We start from the raw sequence: 19,349 nt of genomic DNA, 5'->3' as shown, positions 1-19,349 counted from the left end.
CATACATGATTGTATATGGTATATAATAATGATACAAATTATAATACAAATTATTAATTAAAATCTGAGTTCAATATTCGACTTTGAAAATGTTTAATGGTTCAGACACAGGGTTTGGAATGAATGCATTCGTACGAATTCATTCAATATGTACAGTATGAATTATGAATGTGAATTAATTCATTTAATATAAGAATGTAAATTTAAATTAAATGCAAAATATATATATATATAAAAAATGTTATCCTTCAAACAACATTTAAGTTGTTTGTTTATCATATGTTATTATTACTTACAATATAAAAGTTACGGTAAAAATATGTATTTAATTTTTTTAAAAGCATACAATTAATTGATTTATCAACTATTATACATTTATGCCTCATAAAGGTATTAACATTACTTATTTAATTGCAATATACATATCTAATAATCTTACGGATTCTTTTTAAATTCTCCCTATGTATTTTTTTAAAAATTAATATCGTGGTATATATTTAATATATATAGTTTTTATGAAATTTTGGAAGAGCTTAAACGTTTCAAATCTTCAACATGTACCATGCTTTTTTACTTTAATACCTGTTTTTTAAAAAAATTTAATGAATGTTATCATGAATGCATTATTTTAATGATAATATGTTATTAAAAGCAATTTGACAAGTAGTTTACGCAATTTTTAAAAAATGTTCGAATTTTCATATACACGTATAGTAAGTTTCTAAGATATTTAATATAATGGGAAATTATCGTAGTTACTAAAAAAATAATATATTTATGTACGACTTTTTGATACTTTATGTCAAAATCAAACTTCTTGCGTTTTAAAAATATACCGTATTCGCAAGTCATTAGACCCTTGGTTTTTTTCTAAGGGACATAATCTAATTAGAAACCCATTTTTACTCAAGGTATATCTATTGGGTCTCTTGGTTACTATTCATGGGCATTTGGGGTTATACTCAAATAGCGTCGCATCAGTAGCATTTTGCGAGTACACAATATATTAAAATTATAATCTAAATGTCCAAATGAAAATTTTAATTATAAAGCCCAAAATTAATTTAAAATTAAAATAATTTTAAATATTAGTCCAAATTGTTAATAATTTGGGCTACAATTTTGTTTACTTCACAAATAATAGAAGGATACATTTTTTTTTAGAGAAACGACTAAGGCGACGCAATAAAAATAGATCTAATGTAAAAAATTAGAGATGTGCCGGGTACCGGCTTTCTTTTTTAGGACTCTACTTTTACCCGGTACTCGTTTTAAAAGAATTTTTGAACCCGTCTTTTACTCAATAGTCGGTAAGTATAATGTATTTACTACTCGAAATATCTTTATAAAAAATCATCGTTTTCTGAAATGGTAATACCACTGTTGCCGCTTATCTTTCTGTTTAGAAATTCATATTAATAATTTTGCAATTTTAAATTTTATTTTGAAAATAAAAAAAGCTACTTTAACATATAAATTATTTATTTTTCAACATTGATTGGTCATTTTCACCGAGAAGACTTTCTTTTAATCTTGTAGTACATTAAAATATTCTTAATTTATCTTTAACATTTAAAAGGATTGTAATCCTTATACTTATAAAATAATTAAGCGAATAAAAAAAAGTTATGGTATCGCGAAAATAAAGTTAAGAACTATTGCAATCAAAGTAATTATAAAAGATAGGCGATCTAGCATAACAGACAGTTTTATCCAAAACAATGCACTTTCTTCATTTTTTCTATTTGGTGATTCTTCTTCAATATTTTTTTCCATTAGCAACTCAGCACCCTGAAAACACAAAATAAATATATAAATAATTCAGGCTATTATTGAGAATATTTAAATAATTGTACTTAATTTTATAGTTTAAAAATAAAGGAGCCAAATGGTGGAATCTTTTAATACTTTTTATTATTATATAAAAATTGAAATAAAAAAAATCAATAAGAGAATAATTGGAATGACATTTTAACTACTAAATTTAAATATACAGAGTGATTGACTAACTATGCCTCACGAATTTTCTTTAAAAATATTAGTATTATCGTATATGTAATTATTTTATTTGTTATAAATCTTTGTTGAGCTACTTGACAAGAAAAATGAAGATTCAATCTTCATCCCTCAACCCTTAAATCAATATCAACTTTAGTTTTTCAAATAGCAACACAGTTTTTTTTTTTATTAATCTTGTTAATAATAAAAAAAAAAATTTTCTCAAAAAAAAAAAAATCAATTTTAATAAATTCTAAGCGAGATATTACTATTTAAAGTTTAGGGGATTTAACAAGTAAAACAGTAGTCGGGTAAATATAGTATCGTTATTATTTAGTGTACCGATAAGAAGTGGTAGCGCTTATCGATTTACGATCCATAACGTTCTCGTCTGTAATGATTTTTTCTTAATAAACCCTAAACTTTAAAAAGCCGCGGAGCGCTTAAAATTTAATAAAATAAAATATTCTTTTTACAAAACATTTTTTTTTTATTAAACTAAATATAATGGTATAAAAAAAAAAAGTGTTGCCATTTGAAAATATGAAGTTGACACTATTTTTAAGCAAAAGGGATGGTGGTAAAAATTTAAATTTTCTCGTGAAACAGCTCATCAAAGATCCATAATGATTAAAAAAAAAAAATTGTTTATAACTCTTATATTTTCGGAGATAATTCGTGAGGCATAGTTAGTCAATCACCCTGTATATATATTGCCTATAAAGCGTGGTGGGGCAATGGGATCTGTGTACTAATGTTTTTTGCCAGGAAGTAAAAATAAACATTCTACTCTCCCATAAAGAGTCATTAGCAGTATTATCTTTGGTTACTTGTTTATAAAAATTACAAATAGTTATTCAAATTAAATTTATTTAATAGTATTAACGTTGGTATACACAGTGATTGCTTAACTATGACTCATTAATATCTTAAAATTAAAATTAATTAAAAAAACATAAAATAAATTATTATTATTTCTTTTCAAAAGTTAATAGTATCATACGTTTTATAATTTTCAAAAAAAAAAAGTTCCTATCCCTCTTCTTTTTTTCTCAAAATGTCATCAACTTTATTTTTTTTTAATGAAAACATATGTGGGTGTTCAGTAAGTAAGGAAATGGGTTTCTATTCTCATTGTTTGTAACAACTGACCTATTTCCTAAATTACCGAACACTCAGTATATTTAACAAACTTACAAACTAGAAAATGATCATCAATCAAAGAAAATTATAGGTTGATAACATCTTTTGGAAAGATATTTTGAAAGTTACTAACTCTTTAATATAAAAAGTGAAAATATTTACTTTTTCTCTAGACATAATAAACTGCTCTACCCCCACCTTGTTATAAAAATACTAATATCTTATGAATTATTAGTCCAAGAGCTGCTGTCAACCAGTCATTTTTTTAGATAGACCATTTTCTAGTTTGTCCAAATATTTTCTTTGTTTTACATTTTTAGTGACTTGGGTTTCATTGAGTGTCCCATGATGGAGTTTTCTTTAAGCATAATTCCTATTTACTTAATAAAATATGAATCTATTACATTCTATTGTATAAATTCACATTTAGCATTAAAGGTTGTATTATAAAAGCTTCGTTGATGCCTAGGAAAATGCTTAATGCATATATTTTGTCTTCTACAGCTTTTTCCAATTTAGTAGTTAATTATCTAGAGTTGTCAGTAAATTTCATACATTGGTTCTTATGTAGAGACCTCTCTTTTATATACTTATCAATAAGTTATTCCATAGTCTTAAAAAGAAATGAAATAAGAGTTATTGTTCTGTAAAATTTTGCTTCATAGTAGTTAGCACAGTTAGGTTTAAATATAAACACGACCCTGCATTTCGTCAGCTTCCAGGATGACAAACATTGGTTAACACGATCTAAATATGTTGTAAAGATGAGGGAAGATTAGAAATAGACCTTCTTATAGAAGTGTAGGAAATATTATGTCACAGCCTACAGTTTTAAAAATGCCAAAAGCATTTATTGTCCATCTTTTACCACTTTGGACCATTACTTTCCTGATAAGCTGTCACTTGGTACAGGTTACACGTTTTCCCTGTACTTCATGTATCTGTTCCCTTTTATAAATTTCAAAGCCAGAGAAGTGTATGTTCAAAAAAATGTGATGCCTCATTATTATTATTACTTGTGAACGTATCGTCTGGCAAAAATGTTACTTTGTCATAACACAAAACAACCTACAGCAAGTACGAAGATGATAAATATGCTGCTCGGATATTCACGTACGTATGACCGTACAGCAGTTACCGTGCCCGGCTGACACTCCAAGTCAGCTGTGGGAATCGAAAGGCCGTTGTTATAGGAATGGAATAAGGGTAAACACCTAGGTGTGAGGTGCAGACGAAGTGCAAGACACAAGTATACTGAAATGTAGAGGACGAAAATAGATAAGTAAAAGGAAGAACAAAGACTTGACTTTTACCCAGTAGCCGGAAAGCAACAACCAAATATTGAAATTGATGAATTACACAAAGCATAAAACTACGTATTTGAATCGACTAACCACAATTGCCAGGTCCTTTGAGTTTAAATAGTAATTCGGACGATTGTCAATTCATCAGTCTCTAGTAGCAGATGCGCTGTATGTATTTTATTATAATAATTTTTTGCAATAATGGTAACGTGACTCCATCACAACATCGATGTTTTTTTTCTTAGCGAGACTTTTTCTTAAAGTCGTTGTAATTCTCCACGGAATTTTTTCCAACTTAGTCTTTTAGATAAAGGTTTGTTAAATCTTAAATAGATAAAGATTCCTAATGTTATTCTAAACCTGATTTTATGGCTTTTTTTTAAGAATTTACGTGAATTCTAGCAAATTCTCTAAGCCAAAAAATTATTGGATAAATTATCTGTTGGATAGTAATCTTTCTGTTGACACTTAAGATGTAGCCTTATATAGTAGTTTTAACATTTTTACATAACCAACTATTATTTTCCTTTCCGTTTATATTAAATTATCAATATTTTCTTTAGTATATCTTTTATTTTTCGAAATTTGTTTTTAATGTTTAGTTGCCTTTGAATTATGTTTATAGTGACCAATTCTGGATCTAACCTTTTTACCACGCTTATATTAGTTTCACATGTATGTGAATTGTGTATAACTCGCCACGTGTTATTATCTCTCGTATCCCGTCGTCTATGGCCTTGAGACTAGACGTTGTAACGCATTCACCCCACCCCGCTCACCACTCAACGAAACTATTTCCTGTATAATTTTTGGTTTTCGTAGCTGTACATGCGGGCGAATCATCAATATTACATATTTAAACAAATTTTTATTTTTCATTATTAGATATAAACATTTAAAGATTCAAATTTTTTGAGTTAATATACATGTATAATACATAAGGGATACAAATACAGGTAGCTAATTGGTTTTTTATGACGATATTAGCAAGCATATAGCCTTTATTATCAATGGTAATAAGACACATTGTTGTGTGTTTATAAACACACTAACTGGCAATACAGAAATTATACCCATTGCTAGTGATAATTGACAATAAACACTCCGTGACTGTAATAGCGATGTCATAAAAACTAAAAAGTAAAAAAAAAAAATAGTTTAAAAAAACTGAAAAACACGCTTTTAAAGCATATCCAAACTAAAAAGTTTAAAATAATTTTTAAAATAAGCTTGAAACAATAATGAACGAAAAATACTAGTACTACTGTGAAAATAACTATAGTTTAAAAATGNTATTTAGTTCGATGTGCTTTTAAAGCGTGTTTTTTAATTTTTTTTAAACTATATTTATTTTTCACTTTTTAGTTTCATGTTATGATAGTAGTTACTATCAATATCATGGTTGTAACGGGTAACGGGAAATCAGGGTTCGATTCCGGAGAAGGAGTCTGAGTAACAGCTACCACATCCAAGGAAAGCAGCAGGCGCGCAACGTGGAGGTAGTGACGAAAAAATACGGGAATCATCCCCCGTAATAGGAANTCTGAGTAACAGCTACCACATCCAAGGAAAGCAGCAGGCGCGCAACGTGGAGGTAGTGACGAAAAAATACGGGAATCATCCCTCGTAATAGGAATAAATACATTACATATCTCTTAATGAGAATAAAGCGTATTAATATATAAGTTTTAATAGTAATTAGAATATATATATATACATGTAAAGCGACTCAAGTACGTAAACGTATCATGCAAGAGGTATAGCTGTTTTGTGGGCGGGCGTGGCGGGGGGAACGTTATACACGAGGTATGGTATAAATGGCGGCAGCGGCGTTGGCTGTAGGAATATATAAATGAATATTAACACATACGTATATATAAATATTAATATATATATGTATATATATATATTAACGGCGGCGGTAGGAACATGTAATCTTCGCATAATATCGCGGCACTTTCGCTGGCGTCGACGACGTTATGTCCGGCGTGATCCTCGGCAGGGGCGGACTTAGGTATGTGGTGGCCCCTGGGCGGAATGCATTGTGGGGGCCCCTTATACATAAACAAGGAAATATATTTTTTTACTTATTAAATAACAATTATTATCATATTTGTGATATCAAATTTGTGGGGGCCCCTGGGCTGCAGCCCACACAGCCCTCCCCTAAATCCGGCCCTGATCCTCGAGCGTCAAAAGGTAGCAGCGTTGATAGCGACGGTGCGCGAGTACGGATCAGTTCTTAATAGTAAACTTGGGCATTCCAATAAATATCTTATTGTTTGTACATTCCCGCAGTCACAGTCCGCGTCTGTGGTTAGACTCCATTTACATATATTTTCTTTAGTTCTTCCTATTGCAATTGTATTTTGTTAATGGTATTCTATGTGCGCCAAGGTAAATTGTATACTGAGGGAAGGATTATATCAGATGTCCCCTTATTGTGCATTTGTTGTTATTGGCGACTCGATCCTGCCATTTCATTAATCTTGTCACTGGTGACATTTCTGTGATGGCTTCATTAGTTTCGATAAATTAGTTACCCGCTCTTTATATTAAAATATAGATTTTACGAGAATACGTCAAGTATAACTAATAAATAAATAACTTATCATAAATTATATAGGTTTAATTAAATTAATTGATTTTATGAAGTAAACATCACCTGCATATCTAAATTGGTGAGCAAAGAAATTGGTCTTTTACTTAACAAAAACGAAGATAATGATTTTAGCCAATCTGGACTTTCTCGTGGACATTTTTCTAACCCTCGTTTATGAAAGCTATTACTTATGACACTCAAAAGTATCGCCATCGCAGTTTGAATTAAACAATTCCGATAAAGTAAAACTAAAAAATTTAAATAAATTTAAAAAAGCTATATAAATCCAATTATCAAAGTAAATTAACTTAATAGAATAAATATAAAATAAGAAACATTATTAGTATATTTAATAGTAAAATCATTTCTTCTCTCTATATAAATACAGAATTTTTAATATATTTATAATTAAAAATATTTATTGTTACTGAAATCTAATATCTATATAAATCGCGAAATGAATACCAAATCTCTATAGCTTATGAACATTCTGTACATGGTGAAATATTGTGGTTTTCATACCGCGATATGTTAATTAGCCACATATTTCACTGTGGTCAATGTTGAATATGAGTAAACTTTAGAGAGAACTAGAGACTCCCCTAACATTTTGATAAACCCCGCTATCATAGAATAATAGTGATAATACAGAATTTTTTTTAATTTTGTTGTGATATTTAATCAAATATTGAGTTGAAACCAATTATTTTTTGTTCATAAAATTTAATTTAATAGTTTTTTAATTTATTGAAAATATGGGAGGGTTTTTTTTGCACCAATGCTTAGAGTCCTTCCCTCAGGAAAATGTCTCAATTCAACACTGATTGTGATAATACATTTTTATCATAAATATTATAATAAAGTAATATTATTTAAATTGTTCTTTACCAATATAAACTGGATGAGAACCATTATTTGGTATTTTCGCGTCCAAAAATTGTATGTAAAGTAGTTCTGATACAAAAAATAAACAGAGTAGTATAACTCTAATTATAATTTCAGGTCCCAACAAAAAGGTAAATGCACTCATAAGTGATATAACTGAAAAATGTATAAATCATTACAATTTATTATTTATATGTGCTTATTTTGTTGTATTTTATTGCATTATGTGTTATGCTGTAAAATATACATGCAATACAACAACTTTATAAGAGGAGGCCTAAAAAAAAATCATTTACAATCCAAATTAAATATTTTAGGTAAGTTAACTTAATAGAAACCTCTACCAATAAATATTTGGTATAAATATATGTATTATTTACATAGGCTGAATGTTTCATAGGGGAGGAGTGGCAATCTTTCAAATGATAATTTAAGTTATAAGTAGTCGGTATTTTATCACAATACATTTTGATCATATGTATTCATTAAAATAATTTTTTAGTCGGCAAATTTATCAACAATTATCAAAATTCATTCCATAGCCTTTAAAAATTATCTCTAGAATCGCCCATCACCAATGGGATCACGCTATTTGGCCGACACCCAATGTGCCAACAGTTTATTTAACCCTTAAACAGTCGCGTGGGGGTCTAGCATACCCCCATATAAAAAAAAACGGATGTATTATATTGTATAAAAGGTGTACATAGATATAAATTTAGAAGATGGTTTTTATAGTAATATTGAATAGATTTTCATAAATAAATACCTTCGAAAAAAAAATGTGTGACTTAAAATATCCATCAAAGTTAAAATGGGTCATATTGACCCCCACGTGACTATGAACGTTATCATTTTTTTTTGGACTTGTATTTTTTCAAAATATTGTTTTATCGTAAATGCAATGTTAGAATCGATATAATATTATGGAATTGGGATTATGTGGATCTGCCACCGTCTGTGCAATTAAGTTTTAAAAATAAATAATCTATTGAGAATTTCCACTACTCGATGATACGGAACAAATACGAACTAAACATGTAATAAATACATCCCATCGCAATGTGGACACATTGATTATCGGTGCCTCATTTACAATTACCACTATTCACATTTACCCCTCCTGACCTTACTCGTATTATAATAATGAAATTCTATTGTAATATTAATAATATTAATAATAAAAAAATTCGATTCAGAAAAATGATTATGTAAATGTAAATACACATAAAACTAGTAAATATAAGCCATGTTTGAGCTCAAAGAAATACAAGAAAAATTAATAAAAATACATTTTGTAATAGTAAAAGCTTTTATTTACCGTCTTAAAAATAAGATTTTGCAGTTAAAATAATTTTTTTACAAACCAAAATTTATTAATGAAATTTTGAAAATTAAGTTTTTTTTTTTCGTAATATAATTTTTAGTAATGCACATAATTTTGTCATTTATTTATTTTTTAATTTTAATTTTTTAATTGTTATCCATATTTATATATCATATGCTAACAAATAATGTCTTTGAATTAAAAAAAATGAACTTTTTTATACATATTTTATACTTTTTTAGAAATGGGGTCTAATAGACCCCCACGCGACTATGAACGTTAAAAATAGATACGTGCCTGCTTAAGGGTTAATAAGTTAGTGGTTGTCAATGTGTTAATAATAAATCTACTTTTATTATTTAAATTTTAATTAACAAGTTTTTATCCAAGTACTACATACATACATTCTATTGTTCTCATTGTTACAAACAATGAGAACAATGGAAACCCGTTTCCTGACTTACTGAACATTCTGTATATTAAATGCTTATACACGTATAAACATTACGTTCATAATAAATACATGTCTCTTGTTTTATATAATAAAAATTGATCACTTGTGGCTAGTTAATTAAGTAAAATTAAAACTATATTAAAAATATTATTAATTTAAAAAAACTAAAAAATATTAAAAATATTAAACTCAAAAGCCACAAAAAAATTAATGAAAAGTCGCGGATACGTATTTCGGAAACAATGTTACCACATGTCTTGTTTTATAGTTGGTAGATTTTGTGCATCAATAGTGATATTTTTAGTTATATTAGTAGCATAAAACCATGGCTTCATTATTTCTACTACGTTTTTTTATACTCCCAATAATATCGACCATTGGCGTATGATGGTTAATTTTTTGGGGGGCTTAATTATATATACCACCACCAAAAAATAATTTTTATATAACAATGCATATAATTTTGCTAAATTTCTGGGGGAGTATAACACTCTTATCACCATCTAATCCGTCAACTATGGTAAACACATTCACAGACTTTATTTTTTATCATTACTAGATATTTATAATTAATTATCCATCAATTACAGTCAACGTAAATTCCATATTAAAAAAAATAATAAAAGATGTATCGTTGTTAACGATTATTATTATTCAATAATACTTATTCGTATTTTTTAAATATATTGTTGACTGATTGTACCAGACCTAACTAAGCCATAACTATTAAGTCTATTTATGAATAATATTTTAAGTTATTATTAAAAATGTGTAAATAATAAATGTTATAAAAATAATATTAAACATGAATTACTGATTATCGAAGTAACTTCTTTCACAGTTACCCTCATATTATCTTGATATAATTAATGCAAGAAGATAACTATCTCCCAAGGTGAAAAAAATAATATATCAAAAATACATTTTTATTTCAATTAGATGGTGTTGTAAACATTTTCTTATATATAATCCTTTTCCACTATATGTGGAGTTTATATGTGTAAAAAAATTGGCGACTGTTGATAATATCCTTCTATAATATATCACATGCATAATTTTCTGAATTTTTGACAAATTACAATATGGCACAACATATATCCAAATTGGAAAATTTAAGTAAACAAATAAACAGTTCGGTGAACAGATAACTGATGTCATGCTTATAATCAAAATTATTAAATTGTCAGAAAAATTTTAAGAATTTTTATAGCGCATGCGATTCTATACTACCTGAGAACAAAAATGATTAAATTTAACTTAAAGTAGAGGAAACGAGACAAAGTAATAGCCATAAAATCTAGAACAACACTTATGGAAAATAGTGCATTTGCGACAAAAAATCGTTCGGAACGCAAAAAGATTCAAAATTTTGTAATTAATTTGGAAATCATTAAGAAAAATGATAGAAGACTCCAGGAAAATGCTATTTTTGTAAGCAGCTAAGTTGTTAGAAACATAATTGCTGGGTTTTAAAGGCTTAACAAAAAAAAATATATATATATATATATAAATTAATAAAATCCTAGAAATGCGTTTCTACTAGGTGTAAATAAAGTGGTAAGTAAAATTTTTTATCTAGAGAAATGGTATGTTGACTCCAGTGTAAGTTATCACATGATCAGTAGAAGTGAGTGGATCATAAGTTATGAGTCATTTGGGACTTAATAACCAGTTCGCATTAGTGATGGCGTAGTATTATTATTGATATCACATTTCATAGTAAATTTGCGTTTCCTGTAAAGTCTGGTTTGATAAAGGTATAAGAACGATGGCAGACAAAAATTATTGTAAATACATAATCTTAAAGACATCTAAAAGAGGAAATCGTTTGTGAGAATAATATTTTTTTCGATGACAATGAAAACATAGAAATTGCAAAAGATGGAACAAGTGAATATTGTTAAAAAATATGTTCACACTACAACAGTAGCATGAAAAACTAGGTCATCAAAATATTCAATGTGTTAGGAATACCTAAATTATATAGAAATACTATTCACGTAAACAAAGATGTATTTAGAGTTTTTACACCCCAGGTAAAGTTCTATTGACGCCACCTAAAAATGTGAATACTTATTAAAAAAAAAAAAAAAAACCCAGAACAGTGAAAACATAGCATAGTTGGGTCCAGTATAGATGATATCTAACAGTGATTGAAATAGTGTAAATAGTGTACAATTTTAAAAAATTGATGAATTATTATAAAAGCAACACGATCTTCTATTTCCTTATTTATATCCTAATTACAAGTGTAATATATGAATAAATATTAAGTATAGCAATTAAATATAGTATGAGATGGATATTTAATTATTTAATATTATTTATTTTATTAACTTTGATGTCCGTTACACCATGAAAAAAAAAAATAAAGTCAGAAATTGTTTTTTTTTTCATATTAAAGTATATTACATAAGCTTTAATTTAAGATATATATATAAAAGTGTCAGTATTTCTGGAACACATTAAAAAATTATGTTGAAAAAGTTTTTTTTTCTATATGCATTATTAAGTTTTGAACCCCCTGTATCAAGGGAAATGGTCCGATTTAAAAAAAAGTACATTGAACGAAAGAGGTATATAAATATTATTCCTCATAAAAAATTGTATTGATCAATACATTTTTCAAAAAGTTATAGCATTATAAAGTTAAAAATGTAAAATATAAAATAGAGAACTTTAATACAAAAATAGCATACGTTAGCCATTTTCACCGTGTAGACGACAAAATAATGTCCGACATTTTTTTTTCCATAATAATGTATGTTACATAAGCTTTAATTTAAGGTATATATAAAAGTGTCAGTATTTCCGGAACACTTTCAAAAGTTAATTTTTTGTGAAATTATTGTCATTTTGAATCCCCCTTGTGAGCAGGTCAAAGGACAAATTTATAAAAAAACATATACAAAATGATATGTAAATATTTAATGTATCTATAAAAAAAAAATTATATTGATTTGGCTATTTTTAAAAAAGTTGTGGTAGTTTTAAGTAAAATAATTGAAAAAATGTCGAAAATTAGCAATTTTTAAAATTGTAATTTTATTTTAAGATTTTTCCCGTTTACAAGAAACGAGGAAAATTTTTTCAATTTTTGATTTGTGATCTTTTGACGTAACATTGAAAGAAATAGGTTCGGTGAAAGCTGAGAAAAAGTGGTAAAAAAAAAAAAAAAAAAAAAAAAACACATGGTAAAATTAATATTTTTTTATCTTTGCATGGAAACTAAAAAAATATTGACAATTGATACACATAACGTTAAAATTTACGCCTATATCTCTTCTCAATATAATCGATACAAAAGAATTTCATCATATTGTATTTGAGTTATATCAGACTATATCATTAAGTTATTGAGCCGATCGTGTTAGACCTTAGATATATTTTTACTCTCTTTAGAGCACTAATAGATCTTTCTGATGAAAAATTAGAAACTGTACAACACAAGAACATTTTAAGTGCTATGATGATATAAAGGTATATATTTTGAATGTTATCATCATTTATCAATTTACACATCCTTAAGCAATTTTAGGTATATTTTTTTTATTTGGTTTGTAAGACAACAGTAAAAACTTCTGTTATATTTAACTTTTGAAGTCGAAAAAAAAGGGAATCCATGATTAATATAAATATTTGACTTCTAAATTTGTCTCTAAGAGTTAATTTTGATTTTATAATTTACAATTTTTACCAAAATAATCAAATTGACACCGAATTATAATTATCTATAGATTTTACGTGGTAAACTTTCGTTTATGTTATCATAAAATATAAAAATCGCAGTATAGCCTTTATCCAAAATTTTGAAATATATTATTCACGAATGAAAATGGTTGATGGATTATGGTTACAAAAAAATGATAAAATGGTAAAATCTGATTATCGAACAAAATTAAAGTAACGTCTTTATGTATATTTTCAATGAAGTCAATCGTATTAAACAATTAATTTAAATCTCCAATTTACAAGATCATGCTAGGGAATACTCACTATCTTCTGACTATAAAGACCAATTTTATTCTGCTAAGATCAGTTCTTTCAGTAATTTCAAAATACACAAAATCTGCAACACTTTACCCTAGATTCTCACTCTGTGGGGCTTATTTAATTTGAACTAAACATTTTTTTTTTCAAATTAAACGTAACAATAAAATCAATTATAGATTCGATGCGAAGCTGAGAAGGTGNCAAAATACACAAAATCTGCAACACTTTACCCTAGATTCTCACTCTGTGGGGCTTATTTAATTTGAACTAAACATTTTTTTTTTTCAAATTAAACGTAACAATAAAATCAATTATAGATTCGATGCGAAGCTGAGAAGGTGTTGGTATTACTATGATGTGTTTTTTTATTTTTATTTTTCGTTTCTGTTACCACTTTTTCTCAGCTCTTAACGAAACCTCAAAAATAGAAAAATTTTCCCCCGTAAATGAGGGAAACCTCCAAAAAAAATACAAATTTAAAAATTGCTAATTTTTTCAATTTTTTTTTTCTAAAAACTGTCATAACTTTTTCAAAAATGACCAAATCAATATAATTTTTTTTTTATAGATGTTTGATGTCTTTATCTATCATTTGGTATATTTTTTTTATTAATCTGACCCTTTACCTGACTACAGAGGGGATCAAAATGACAACTTTTTCACAAAAAATTTACTTTTACACTTACTTTTGAAAGTGTTCCGGAAAGTCTGACACTTTTATATATATCTTAAATTAAATGTAATGTACTTTATTATGGAAAAAAAAATTTCGGACTTTATTTTGTCTTCACGGTGAAAATGGTTAACGTATGCTATTTTTGTGTGAAAATTTTCGATTTTATATTTTACATTATTAACTTAATAATGCTATAACTTATTGAAAAGTGTATGGATCAATAAAAATTTTTTATGAGAAATAATATTTATTTCCCTCTTTCATTCGATATACTTTATCTTAATCAGATTAATAAGGAAATAGCAAATCATGTAGCTTTTGGAATAATCCAACAATTTTTTAAAATTAAACACTATCTAAAGATTTGCATCGAAGCGTTTTATTGATAGTGATTTTAATCACTCTCATATATCATTATACTTGATCCAACTATGCCACATCATCACTGTGCCGCGACTCCCCTGTGCTGGATTACTTATTTTATGTTAATTTGTTTATTTAATAATTGTGTTTTATTTTCCTGACTCAGATTATAACCTAATTTAAAATAACCTTTCTTCTCCCAAACCAAACAAATTTATCTACAAATGTATTTACGTCGGAACGTTTTAAAACTAAAAATATTATCAGATTTCATTCTACACTATTCCGTACTCTGACAGTCCTTTATATTAAAATGTTTATTAAATATTAATTTCTTTAACAAATTTAGAAAATGAATAAGAGATAATTTGAATAAAACTACCATTGAATAATCAGGTCTAAATTTAAGGTTTAATGTTCTTTAAAAAACAATATGCTAAAAATAGTATTAACATTTCAGAATATAATTTAGGTATAATTTGTTGCAATATTAAGTAGTTCTATACATACCAATAGCAGGAATAATTACTGATGAAAAATACATCGATGAAAAACGTTCTACAATAATAGTATATTGTAAAAGACAATGATCATATGAATTATTTGAGTTGAAGTACTGTAACGTATAACACTCATGATGTATATTTTTGACTTTCCACTCTCTGTCAGGATTATAAAAATCTAAACTCTAAAAAATAAATATATTTCAAATTTCGTACATTTTTATTTTTATTTTTTCTCTTGCCTAAGATTTATAAGTATAGATCGGTCGACTGTTATATGAAAAAATGTAATTTATTTCATTAAAGAGACATTTTTGAAGGTGTCGAAAGAGGCATGTATTCCGGGCGTTGAAATTTTTTTTTAGTATTTACTAATATCAACTTATCTAGGTGGCGGATTCGGGAAAAAATTTTTTAGAGAAAGGCATTTCACTATTTTTGTTGATATGATAATGATTTTAAAAAGAGAATTATTTTGATTTAGAAAATAATTCTGATTTTTGGGGGAGTCAATGTTTTTATATCGTTCTTTGTATCCGCGTTTGAAAATATCTAAACGTTCTCAACAGACTAAAATAATAATATAGGTAAAAATTGAAATATTGAGTTGATATCAGTATATTAATGCTGAAATTTGTATACAAAATACTATTATAAAATGTTATAAGGAATAACTTAAAAGATTTTTTGATCGATCGTTATGTTAATTAATATTATTAATATACTACTTACATAGTACCCATCTGGAAAAGTAAAGTTTACGTATAAATTTGTATAAAGAGGTGAACCCATTATTACAGTGCAGTTGTGTTCATCAAAAGGCCAGTTGGCTATGTTTGTTGAACAGAAAGCATCAAAATTTACACGGTGGTTATACTTAATTATACCTTTGTTGGTAATTTTTACAGTGCTAATAGGAAGGTCATATACAAAATCTTTGTTGGCTCCATCAAATCCGCTAGAAAAATTAGTAATTATTTTGTTCATGTTTAATTTTAATGATGATCTTTAACAAAAACGTATACGTATAAAAGGACCAAGTTCCAACTTTTCCTTCCCAAAAAGTCCGCCTATCTAAGTGGTAATATCTTCATTGTGGCCAAAGTAGCTTATTCATTAGTTCATAAACTTTAATCCTATTTTTATGACCAACATTGCTTCTTTATTCGTATTACTTAACACTTAGTCAGTTTTTGAACGAAGCATAAATAATAAATCAGATCTTGGCACATTTTCCATTGAATTTTATTAAGAAATCTGAACTAAGAATGGACCGAATATTTGAAAACTATTCGATAATTCGGCTAATATCTCGAAAGTAATTTATATTTGGTATTTGTCGACACTAATAACTATTCAGTCAAATAAAATTTGATCAAATAGTTTTAAAAGTAATAAAATTTAAATTAAATTAGAGTTATTTTTTTTTTGGAAAACTTATAGCTTCTAAATAGTTTTCTTTTATATTTGAATTAATATGTAGGGATTAACAAAGATGTTAAATAACATGTCACAATGAATGCTTTTATATATGTTTATATGTTTTATCTTAGATGTACTGCAGTACGATAACACTCCGTGTATTTTTTTTATTCTCGCGCTGTTCGTCAATCCAGTGACACTTTTTATTTGTACTTTTTTTTTATGTTGTATAAAATCATTTTTCATTATTAAAAATTATTAATTATTATAAATTTTAATTGTAGTATTTTGTAATAAATATAAACACCAAAACACTACAAATATGTACTAGTATATTATTATTATTCTACCTATCTTTAACGTCTTTGAAAAGTTATGTTTGTTTTAAAGAGGACGAGAAAACCTATATAGTACAGAATGACAGAATCAAACCCGGTATTCATGCATCGAGACACGACGTATTTCCAATTGATTTAAGTATTGCCTTCAAATAAATAAAAGGGATATTTATTCAAATCTAGTCTAGTTAATTTAATAATTATTATACTTTAACATAAAAAAACCTAAAAAATAACTGTAATAGTAATTGTTAAATACTCTGAACAGAATATTGATTATCAGTTTTCAATCCAAGAGAAAATCGGACCTTTTTTATACCGTTCCATCGTCATACGTATAGATGTAATAACCCAATCGATCGAATATTATTTAATTGCAACAAAGTAACACATAAACCATTGTCAATTTATCAATTATACGTTAAATGAAACTAAATTTTTTTTATTGTGTTTATATTAAAATTATTATATCTACTAGTATCTATTGTACTATGTATTGCTCTTTTGAAAATTCATTATTGTAATAAGTTTGTCTGTATTCAAGTCCTCAAGGGCGTTATTTCTATAAATAAATAAATAGCACTAAATATTTTATATCAAATATTCGATGCAGAATACAGAATATCACTTCAAAAAATATTCAGCTTTTTGTATATCATAAAAAAGAATTTGACTATACCATAACTACAGATTTGGCCCATCAATTATCTGAAACTTCCAAGTTCTCTCCTTTTCATCACCCACGTAATTCCTAAATGAGTACTAAGCCAGTACTTTGCCAGAAATTGGCCAAGTGTTAAACAATACAAATAATGAAACAAAATTGCTCATGAAAATAGGATTGAAGTTTACGAACTAAAGAATGAGCAAATTTGGCTACAATTTAGATATCATTTATCATTACTTTAATAAGCGGATTTTTTTTCTGAAGAAAAGGTTGGAACTTGGTCCTTTTTCACAGTTAGGTTTTTTTTTTTAGGACACCATTCCTTTATGGTAGTTTAAGCTAGAAAAATACATAATTTTCATAAACCACTAAAGTATTAGAAAGGGTGATTGCCCGCTTTGCTAGTAGCAAAAGTGATAACCCAGAGGATTAAAACTTTTTTTTTAAAAATTTGACTTCTAAAACGTTTTTAATGTTTTCAAAATTTCCCATTTTGAAATTTAACCCTTAATGGCTTTATATTAAGGGCTAAATTTGATAGTGTTTTAAGCTACTAGAGCCTAATATATGTTTCAAATGCCCATATTAAGAAGACACAGAGATATGGAAATTAGATACATTAGCATTGTTAGAACTTTGCCTGGTACGTTGCTGTGCTCTCGGATCATTGAAATTAATTATTATTCAGGTCTTGATTAATTTCTGGCTGAATCACAAAACGGCGGTGCGAGTTACATAGACGACGTGAGTCGTCCTGAAGTAATATCAGTTCCAGGGCGGCACACTATGATAATGCCAGAATGTTAAAAAAAAAAATGTCTAATAGCCGACTATAAGTTATTTAGAAACTTAATTACTTAGTAAGTTGATGTGTATAAAATAAAAATTAAATGTCAAAGCATATTAAGCAAATCGCTATAAGCCTTTATTTATAATTATACAAATAGTTTATAACTAATAGTTATAATAATTATTATAAATATGCGAGATTTTAAATAATTAGCTTACCTATCATAAGACATAATATTTGGTAACCAAACCGAGGAAGAAGATTGGTGTAAATATTCTACATTATCATATTTTAATGGATCCCATGTTAAAAACTCGTCTTTCCAAGTCTGTAAATTTATAATCAATTGAATAGTTTGAAATTATGAAAGAATTATTTTTAATTAAATGTACCAATATTAGATGGATACTCATTTTTAATACATTCCATTCTTCGTCCTAAGAAAAATATATATACCGATTTAATTATATTTAGGTACCAATTATCATTATGTTAGTTAAAAATTACCATATGAACGCTAAAAAAATACATAGTAGTGTTAACTATAGTTTGGGTCTTTTGATTTAATACAGGTCGAACGTTTCTATTATATGAGCAAAATAAATCATTTGTAAGTCGTGAAGCCTCAGATTTAGTAACATAATCAGTACAATTTCCACTATGTACTTTATCTAAAACGAATTTTTTTATTAATTCACTAAAACATGTACAATAAATTACTCACCAAAATATGCTAGGATTGTAGCGTAAAATAAGCATATTTGAACGACGTTCATCATGGCGGGTGATTATTAAATGACTAAACCATACTTTTTTTAACGCCCCCTTCAATTTCTGTTTATGGTATTTGTCATTTGAAAATGGAAACTTTTATCTCTGACAGT

General features: G+C 27.1%; 1 protein-coding gene across 1 annotated transcript; it reads right to left on the bottom strand.

Moving 5' to 3' along the window:
- Window positions 1-1,473: 1,473 nt before the first annotated feature.
- On the bottom strand, window positions 1,474-19,321 carry LOC126907672 (neuronal acetylcholine receptor subunit alpha-6-like). Its single transcript, XM_050689125.1, has 9 exons — window positions 19,190-19,321; window positions 18,973-19,136; window positions 18,858-18,902; window positions 18,684-18,793; window positions 15,981-16,206; window positions 15,256-15,433; window positions 7,936-8,088; window positions 7,111-7,295; window positions 1,474-1,791 (listed from the first exon to the last, which is right to left on the bottom strand). Exons 1-9 carry the CDS (start codon window positions 19,242-19,244, stop codon window positions 1,627-1,629), a joined length of 1,281 nt encoding a protein of 426 aa, XP_050545082.1. The 5' UTR covers window positions 19,245-19,321; the 3' UTR covers window positions 1,474-1,626.
- Between the last annotated feature and the right edge of the window lie 28 nt (window positions 19,322-19,349).

Source organism: Daktulosphaira vitifoliae, unplaced genomic scaffold (genome assembly GCF_025091365.1).
Source record: "Daktulosphaira vitifoliae isolate Bord-2020 unplaced genomic scaffold, ASM2509136v1 Scaffold_5, whole genome shotgun sequence".
NCBI classification, from domain to species: domain Eukaryota; kingdom Metazoa; phylum Arthropoda; class Insecta; order Hemiptera; family Phylloxeridae; genus Daktulosphaira; species Daktulosphaira vitifoliae.
Note: the sequence above shows the minus strand (reverse complement) of the source record. Positions and strands in the feature narration are given on the sequence as shown.

What these genes read in the sequence shown, in the direction of transcription:
- LOC126907672 (XM_050689125.1), bottom strand. Translation starts at nt 19,244, where the DNA reads ATGATGAACGTCGTTCAAATATGCTTATTTTACGCTACAATCCTAGCA. An exon ending in TTCTCATCCAGTTTATATTG is followed by an intron (nt 7,296 to 7,935) that starts GTAAAGAACAAT and finishes TAAATTTTTTAG; the next exon opens with TTTTACTTTATCGGAATTGT. An exon ending in TCACCAATTTAGATATGCAG is followed by an intron (nt 1,792 to 7,110) that starts GTGATGTTTACT and finishes TTGTGTTTTCAG; the next exon opens with GGTGCTGAGTTGCTAATGGA.